Raw genomic sequence first — 10,019 nt, 5'->3', positions numbered from 1 at the left:
TATAAATACTTGATTTCAGAATTGTAATTTCATCATCAATCAATACAATATTTAGATTCAATTGTCTGTCAATGTGCGGCTCCCCTATATATGTTTGTTTAGACATGGATATCCAAGAGCGGTACCAAGGGGAGCAAAGAGGACCAATGGTCACTCGAAATTTAGATTTTGTCATGTATTTTTGAATTTTACATGAGTTTTTAAAACTTCCGTATAGATTTTTATCATTTTCCCCTTTTTAATTTGGATTTGTTTTTCATGAACTTTTAATTTTGTCTACTTTGTGATTTTTTTCTGATACCCTTGATATTCATATATATATTTTTGGTATAATTAAATTGGTTTGGTCACATGGCATAATGTTTTTATTGGTTACTTCTTAGTTAATTTTTGACAAATCGATAACTACACCTTTTACCCTTATACATACACCCGATTAGCTCTGATGAAGAGAGAGATAATGTCACCTTCACTCCAAACAATATAGCATGAAATAAAAATATAAATAATAAATCTTATTCAATACAATTAGAAAGCGTCAAAGCATGATATATAAAAATGTAACAATAGATCTCCTTGGGTTGCAAGAGGATCTTTTGCGTCAGGTGGTTAATCATGCCTATCATACTATATGCTTTTCGATCCCCTTTCTTTCTTTATTAATTATATATTATAGATATAGATATAGATTATAGATTATTATTATTATTATTATTACTTTATTAGTGCCATCATCTATTATTATATCTCAAATATTCATCATACTGCCCTGTGTGTTGCAAATTAACTTGCAATTCATAACGCTTCTTCTTTTTAACTAATTTTCTTTATGTGGATCAAAATATATGCTTTACATTAATTACCTTTAGCAGTATATATTAGCTTAAATGAATCGAGTTTGAGCAAAATTTAGAAAATGATATACTAACTAATTTTTTCTTTTTAGCCACATGACTTTGTAACTATTTTCAATTTAGGCTCTATGTATGCATATTATTATTAAAGTAGCAAAATTGCCTAGCTTTCAAAAAAAAAAAAAATGATATATAAATATACATATATACAGATGTGCATTATAACTAAGATGTGTCAAAATTTCCGATGATCATTCTATACAATGTGTATTGAAATGACAAATAAGAGAATTAATTTTTTTTATAATTAAGAATGGTCACGTACCGTATGTTAGATAACCAAATAATATGTGATTCATTTCAACAATTTGCTTTAATTTATTAATCAATCATGAAGTTTTGGACTATCGTTATCAAACAATAACCTACTACATTGCTGAAAAATATAATCAAATGAAATTGGGCACCCATGAAGATGACAGTCAACAACTAATTAGCAATAATTTGATCACGTAAATGAATGAAACTTTACATATATTTAACAAACTAATACACTCATATGCGTGATCGAGTTTCTATTGAACCAAATGAACACTCGGATTAATCATTGGTCATTAATTACTCTACACACTTGGAGATTGTTAAATTATATACAGAGATTTAAAATTACTCGGAAAACAAGTATTTAATGGCTTTGAGTGTAAGCATGAAAGATGTAAGTCTAGATTATAAGTTTGGCCGGTTGGCAAGTTAGTTGTAGAGCCAAAGTATTTGAACTATAAATTACTCATCCTTTGTACTTTTAACCCCAAGCCAAAATTCTAATGCATCAATCATTCACTTTGACTTGTGGGTCAAATTAATAATCTGGGTTAAGTGATTAGACATAACCACGTTGAATTATTGTGTGTCATATTTTTTTTCATTCTCGATGGTTTTACTTTCGGTTTTTATTCATAGTTATGGGTGTGATTGTCAGTTACATAGTTGCGTCTTTTTGGGCCCTAAATTCTTAATAACTAGGTATGAGAGCGTCTATGTTTGAAGTTGGGAACGATGACATAAAATGAATATAAATATCATTATATCTGACAATTGATAAATTTATTATCTGAAATAAAATGAAATAAGAAAATTGATGGTTTAACAGTTAATAAAATAGATCCGTATGCATGGAGTCCTCGTGGTACGATGGAATTCAACCTCGGATGTTGTATAAAAACAATTTTTTAGTATTAGATCGAGCATCACAAATGGGTGTTCATATATAAATCTATGATGAAGTCGAAATGGTAATGGACAAACACATTACTCTTTCAAGTCGAGAAACCAAAGTCATAAATTCATTGACTAAACACCGAGAAGATTAGTGAACTCCATCAAACCATTAAACCATTTCAAGTTTATAAAATTAACATGACAAAATTTATAGAAGTAAATGTATAAGTTTAAAAATACCATCTCTAATATCTTGTCTTGATACACATAAGATCAAAAAAAAGAATAATAAGGGAAAGAAAGGGCATTTTAGACAAAAGAAAGGGTGTTTTCGAAAGAAGAAAGGGTCCATTTTTTTCAACCAAAAAACCAGGGTCCATTGTCATGAATACACATTACATTAGACTACATGATTATACACTAAATTACACCACCCACCGAAGCGTGCAATTCCCACGTACCAAAAACACATTGTTTTTTTCTTTGCACGCGCGAACAGTCTCATATACATTCATTCGTATATCTATCTCTATATCTATATATCTATATTGCCTCTCTTTCTTCCCTCACACACACACACAAACAAAAAACACATTACATTACCTTATTTATATTTTTCTCTTCTTTTTAACAGATTTTGTCTCTGGGTTTTCAAGATTTTCATTGCTATAGGTAATTTTATATCCTTATCCAACTATATACATATTTGTATATATATATATGCTTTTCTTATACATATATACATATATTTAATTTAATTTAGTATGCTTTACATTTATTTGATAGTATTGTATTGTGTAACTCTATGTTTTTCTTAATTGGTTTTTCAAGATTAAATTCTTTTCTGTTTATTTAGATTCTAAGGATTAATCAATTTGGGTATTTGGTTTAGGTACAATTTTACATTTTTATTATATTTTTTTTATTTTTTATGTTTCTTTCTAGTAAATGTTCAGTATGTTTTTGGCTTTTTGCTACCTTTTATAATTTGTACAAGTAGGCTTTAAGACTGTAATTTGTAATATACTGAAAATTATTATGGAAATAATTAGAAATAACTCAATATAAATTAATATAAGCATCTTCAATGTATATTATTAAAATTCACCTAAGCATATATTTATTTTGTATGAAATAATTGTTCATCATCTAAAGAAATGTTATTTTTTTTATGTTTATTTTTACAGTTGTGGCTAAGACAAAGCATGCGGTGGTGTAGCTTATCTATAGAAATTTATAGAAAATTCATCTTCCTCAATCTTTACTGTCGTGTAATTCTGTAAAAGTTTTCAAACCCTTTTGTGAAATTACCAAAATACCCTTCTCATCATTCATTATTTTCCTTTCGGTTCATCCATGGGAACTAATCTTTTTGTTGTGATCCCTTGTTACTGTCGTTGGATTAGTTGAATCCGAATCCGTAAACCGATTCTTAGCCGTTGGTTTGGCAAAGATAAAGTTCGAGTCTTTTTCGTGTTAGTTACGTTGTACACAAAATATTGTAGTTGGGGATTATATAGTTCTTGAGATCTTTAGTAGTTATGGTGGGTCAATCAGCCGGTCAGACGAGATTCCGAGCATTGAAACATGAAAATGGAATTGATGGAAGTGCCACCATAATTGTTAAAGTTATTGCATGCTTTCAACCTCTTCAAGATTGTCAGGTTTGTTATGCTTATAATTTGTTTCTAATGTTATGTTGTGGAACTAGACGGAGTTGAATCTGATCTTGTATGTTGATTATGTTATTTTTTCAGGCCGAGTATTTTAGACTTTTGCTTAAGCCCGTAACGTAGTTCTGTTTTCCTGTTCGTGATCAAGCTGGAATTATTAGTTTTCGTTGTTATTATAGTGTTTCAGAAATCTTAATACACGCCTGCTATAGTGTTCATCTCTTGGTAAGTGTTTTAATGTAAAAAGTTTGAAGATTGTTAATTGTATATAGTAGAGTAAGCTATTGAGACCCATGTACTTGTAAATTTGTCGATTTGGGTTATATTCCACAAAACAGGTCAAACAAAAATTTAGTTAAACTTAAAAGGGGAACGGATTGTAGATCGATCTGCTTGTAAGCCACCTAGAGTTTGTTTAACTTTTAACCCGTAATTGACTCCATCATTTGTTTTTAAATTTCATCATTGACGATAAGAAAGTATTAACGCTTTAGCAGATCAACTAACCCGATATTCCCTGACCCGTTTGGACCTGTACTTGAAAATGACTCTTTTCAACTTGAACATGTTTTTTGCATCTTACCACCTCTCCTATTCATATTCTTATGATTGTTGTCAAACCTTGTAGGTAATAGTTTATATTGGATGGAGAAGGGTTTTGAATCCTGGTTTCAGAACCAACAAATCGATTTAAATTTGTCGAGTGCTCCTTTTGGTTTGTGGCACCGACCAAGTGTTCCATTTTTAGGGAGTATGCTCTCACCGAACATGACTGATGGAAACCTCCCACTGTTTACATTTACTGCAAGCAAACCACAAGAACCATGTGACTGGTTCAATGGCTTGACCCATGTGGTCAACTCGATCCCGAAGAAACAACTTCCCGTACCTCAAGCCACAAATGAGGTACAAAAGAAGTTTCTTGTGTTTGATCAATCGAATGATCAAACCACATTGATTTATAACTCAACCCCGATTCAGTACCACCCTCTCAAACCTCAACTTCCCATTCACCGGAAAAGGGAAGAGTTAGTCATTGAAAAATTCGAGGATACACGTAGGTCAAATCGAAATTTTGATGACGGTTATGATGATGCAAGTGAGATGCATGAGGATTCCGAAGAGCTTAACGCATTACTCTATTCTGATGATGATGCCAGCAACGACGAGATTGATTATTACGAGGATGAGGAGGAACGGAGTACAGGGCATTCCCCCAGTATGTTGACAGGATCTAATAAACATGAATTTGTTGACGATAAAGTTGAAGAAGTGGCTAGTTCAACGGGTTTTAGGAAACGGCATAAACTTGATACAGGTGGGTATGATGTCATATCTCTTGAGGACACTGCAAGCTCAGCAAAATCGGGTGTTAATTGCTCCGATGAGGCGGAGTTCAGTAGTTGTGAGAATTATTCTAGAGCTAGAATAGCCTTTCCAAAAATTGAATCTGAAACTTTTCCAACAGGTAAAAGGGCTAGAATTGAGAAAGTAAGGGAGACTATAAGCATTCTTCAAAATTTAATTCCTGGTGTGAAAAGTGGCAAGGATCCTATGGTGATTCTTGATGAATCCATTAGTTACTTGAGAATTTTGAAGGTGAAAGCTAAAGCCTTGGGGCTTGATTCTCTCTAAAAGAAGCATAACGAAAGGCAAATCTTTGTCCTGAAACGGTCATGCTATAGTGATGTGTACGTTGAGCGTTAAAGGTTGTATATTGATCTAGTTAAGTTCGGGATGAAGGTTTAACAAAAGAAGATTTATAGTTAATGGTCATTATGGTAATCTATACTGTTTGAGTTTTGTGTGTAAAAAAAGGAGAATTTGGTAGTTTGCAGTTGGCAATTTTGAAAGCTTTTGTGAAGGAAAAGTTTGGTAACCATCGAAGTCATTCATGAGGTGTTTGTATGATGGATAAATAAGATTTTCAAGCCTTTTGGTAAAAGCTTCAGCAATGTATATCTTTTATTGTCTTGTTGAGTACAAGCCCTTGCAAAAATCATTGTCATAAATTTGGTGTTGGCAAAGATTTTTGCTTGTAAAGTGAGATATTGCTTAGGGTATAAAGAAGTTGAAAGCTACTTTTTTAAGTTTGGTGAAGGGTTAAGTTGGTAATTTGCTATTGAAATATGACAACTTGTGGGGTTGAAATGTTATTGAAAGCTTTGTGAAAGGAAAGCTTGGTGCCCATGAAGCCATTAAGTATTTCTTAGATTCTTGACATTGATCCTTCATGGCATGTTATAAAGGTGTTAAAGAAGAGTACAAATCTTAGTGCATCATGTGGAAATTTAAAGCATGTGAAATTCTTGGATTGTTGGTGTAATGTTAATGATGATCCTCATGGTTGTATATAGGTTAAAGTAAGGTTAGTCTTTATAATCTACAACTTGCACTTCACTAGGTATAAATTTGAAGCATGGAGCATGGATCATGGATGACTATTTTCTTGGATGATTATGGACTATTATCATGTAACACTCCACTTTCATTGCATGTAGTATAAGTCAAATAATGAGTATTTTCATGGGGTGTATAATAGGTACAACTTTTTTGTCACAAGGTGCTAATATCATTAGACAGGTACTACCAAGGCTGAAAAGGAAATGTCTAATGAGGTGAAAAAGAAAGGAGGAAAATGAAAAGTAGTGTGTTTCTGTGTGTTTGTTTATGTGTGTGGGTGAGAAGAAGCAAGAAAAGAGACTTTTGATTCTTGAGAGGAAATAAAGGAATTGTATTGTAGGGCCTATGAAGTTGGCAAGCTTGCATGCCTGGTTGGTGACTCAGATGGACCCAAAACTCACTTCATGTTTCTCTCTTTTCTGTTCAAGTTCAAAGGGTAATCATCAATTGTGGGGTTATCTTTCTTTATTAGGTTGGACAAATTGATAAGTTCACTAGTCAAGCACACTATTAATGATGTGCTCTTTTTATGTAGCAAGTAATGTAATATGTAATTTCATTTTCTTGTGTGATATATGTATGTGTATATAATCATTTCATTTGTGTAGTAGTTTTGCTTGGGTCATTTTTGTCAAACGAATTGTTACTTTTTCTACAAGTTCATTATTATCTTTGAAATTATAAGAAATTAGTTTTACAATGCTACTTATTCTAAAAGTTCATCATCATTTCGAAACTCTGGAAAACGGCATTTGTAAAAGACAAGAAATCGTTAATTGATGGCTGGGTTTCTAATTTATTTTTACGACCAATGGTTGGAATAGGATGTTCTTTTATTAATACGAGAAAAAGGTATCCGCATGTTACGACGGTGATGGAGATAACAGCGGTGGTGGTGATGTAATGGCGACATAGGTGGTGGCTATGGTGGCGGTGATTATATGTCCGCCAATGCGGCGGTGTAATGACAATGGCGGTGGTGTTGGTGGTGAGTGGCGATTGGTGGCGGTGGCGCAGAGTAGTGTTGGTTATGATATGGTGCATATTGTTAAATGTTGAATGTTGAAAAGTTAAAAGTTGAAAAGTAAATTTGTTTTATAATATAGTATAGATTATATTATTAAGTTTACCACTTGATGTATGAATAAACTATATATATTTTGATTATATTTTTATAAAAAACTATAATATTAATTTAGTTTTTTTTAATGATAGCCTAATAGTAAGATATATATATATATCATAAACGTTCTATCAAAATATAGCATTACTTTTGATATTAATACTGATATCACCTAATTTAAATCTATGATGCTAAAATATGGTTCGTATCATTTTATGATATTCAACCACGTTTTGTATATTAGTAGATGGATAAACAACTAAATAATAAAGAAAGTGACAATCGTAACATGATAAATCTATCATCTTAATGCATTATACACTTGTACAATATGTAATGATATATGTATAGTGTGATAGATGTATAAAATTCTGTGATATGATTATCACTCCCTACATATATAATAAGCATAGTTAAGTTATAGTTTAGACATATAGATTATTATAATTATAATTATTATCCATTAATTAATTTAAGATATCTTACGGATAGAATAAATAAATTTAACTTTTATATACAGAGGATTGTTGATGAAAATCTCTATTCATGGTAACAATAAATAAATTATGATTTTTAGCTGACTGGACCTCTTTCCTAAAATATGCTTTTTGCTTACGCTTCTTTGTCAAGCTTTCGAGCAGAATACCCATATCTTTCTTTTAGTAGTGAATGAGATGCTTGACAATAACGCTAAATCCAGACATTTAAGGTGTAACACACTCGGGTATTGAGATATTCTGTCAAGAGAAAGGAGGCAGACTGGTAATAAGGCCGACCGCATAGGGGGAGGGAACCGAAAAGCTAAGCTTTGCGGAGCGGACCAACCTTCCGTATTTAATATTAATTATATTAGTTAATTAAATCAATATATTTTAAATTTAAAGTTTTAATTATTTACTATCTAAAAATAAAGCGTCATGTGTTAATCAAATGAAGTCTTAATTCTATTTTATTTTATTAGTAGATTCCTAAATTATTATCATGTGTAATACATGGATAAACATATATAATTAAATATATAATTAATAAACATGTTAAATTATTTTAATATTGTAATTTAGCAAACATAAATAAAAGATGTAAAAAAAATGGTGATGTTGTCATTAAACATTGAACAAGACATACACAATAAGGTGAATCAATCTCACTTTCCGATGAATAGATCCAGCTTGATGAAAACAATGCGCGTTAACTTTGAAGAAGATCAAAAATGAAGATGGATATAATGATAAATGAAAACGGTTGAAGACGTACATTGAAGAAATTGAAGTTGAATGAAGACCAATAAATATGTTTAGTTATATATTTGCTTGAAGGCAATTTATTTCTTTTGTAGACTATTTTATTTGAAGATATTTAAGATGTATTTCGTTTGAAAACTATTTTGTTTGAAGACTATTATGTTTAAGACGTTTGAAGACAATTTCGTTGAAGACTATTTATTTGCTTGGAGATATTTAAGATGTTTAAAAGACTATTTCATGTGCTTGAAGATGTCTAATTATGTGTTTGAATGTCCTTTTATCTAAGAAATTGAATGTTTAAAAGTTTGATATATAATAATAAAAAAAAGAAATTGTAAGTCTATTTTATGAACTTCTATCCATTTTAGTAATTTTAAGTGAATTATTAGTAATTATGTTGAATATTTAGGTCAATGGTTAATTACGTGGCCAAAATAATTGAAACTACTAGCACGTTACCCGCGCAATGCAACGGTAGTCGTGGCGGCGAGAATGTGGTGGTAGATGCGACTATTTGTGATAGATGAGACGTCGATTGATGTAGATTATTAATGGGGATATTTTAAAAATTAAAGGATTGATAGTACAACTTAATCATTAATGTTAAAAAATAGTGTAAGTAAAAATATTTTAGTGCTAAAAAAAAAATATTACATAACTTAAGAGTGGTAGATGAAAATATTACATGGAAGAGCATTTTAGACATTTCCCCCCATATAACTTTCAACATGAGGGTATTTTCTTTAATAAGTAGTATAGATAAGCAACTACAAGAAAAAACTTGAAGTTTTAGCCATTTTCAAGTGAATTATTGATAATTATGACGAATATTTTTTGTCTTCATGAACAAACCAATTACGTGAATATTTAGGTCAAGTGTTTAATTACTAGTAATTACATTAAAAGTTTAAATTTTTAGCCATCTTTAAGTGAAATAAGTCGAATATGAAAGTCGAAAGTTAAATTATCTAGAAAACCTCATAAAATATATTGAAACTCTATTTTAAGTAATTTAAACACTTTTTCAATATCCCATATTGTCCCTAATTTACACAATACCTCTAATTCTATATCTCTAAACACAAATAGACAAACACCCTATCTGTATCTAACACACAGTAATTTCAATCTCTCCTTCCTATTTACACACACATTTATCAATTCTTCCCCACTGTTTTGTATTATCATCACCGTTTAATTGTCGCAACATGTGATCACCAACCCTATTTAGCAATTATGTGAACTATATTGGCCAAATAATGAATTAGGTAAGATCTAAAAGTTCACATATAAATAACCGGATTTTTTAAAGTGTTTGGTTAGAACTCAGTCCAATCCGGTTAGGCCAATTGGGCAACTCAAATTCGTGGGTTAAAGCCGGTTTGATTATGTTTACCAATTACGGGTTTGGGTCGGTTAGAATTAGAAACCAATTTTCCCCGAAACCGGTTTATTGTCACGGCTAACATAACGTCATTTTCATTTCATTACTATTATAATTTAG

General features: G+C 31.0%; 1 protein-coding gene across 1 annotated transcript; it reads left to right on the top strand.

Annotated features, from left to right (window-relative positions):
• Window positions 1–2,710: 2,710 nt before the first annotated feature.
• Window positions 2,711–6,784, top strand: LOC122607892 (transcription factor bHLH143-like). The gene is made up of 4 exons (XM_043780964.1): window positions 2,711–2,744; window positions 3,260–3,736; window positions 3,830–3,970; window positions 4,374–6,784. Exon 4 carries the CDS (start codon window positions 4,391–4,393, stop codon window positions 5,378–5,380), a length of 990 nt encoding a protein of 329 aa, XP_043636899.1. The 5' UTR covers window positions 2,711–2,744; window positions 3,260–3,736; window positions 3,830–3,970; window positions 4,374–4,390; the 3' UTR covers window positions 5,381–6,784.
• The last annotated feature ends 3,235 nt before the right edge of the window (window positions 6,785–10,019 follow it).

Source organism: Erigeron canadensis, chromosome 7, assembly GCF_010389155.1.
Source record: "Erigeron canadensis isolate Cc75 chromosome 7, C_canadensis_v1, whole genome shotgun sequence".
In the NCBI taxonomy this organism is placed as follows: Eukaryota; Viridiplantae; Streptophyta; class Magnoliopsida; order Asterales; family Asteraceae; genus Erigeron; species Erigeron canadensis.
Note: the sequence above shows the minus strand (reverse complement) of the source record. Positions and strands in the feature narration are given on the sequence as shown.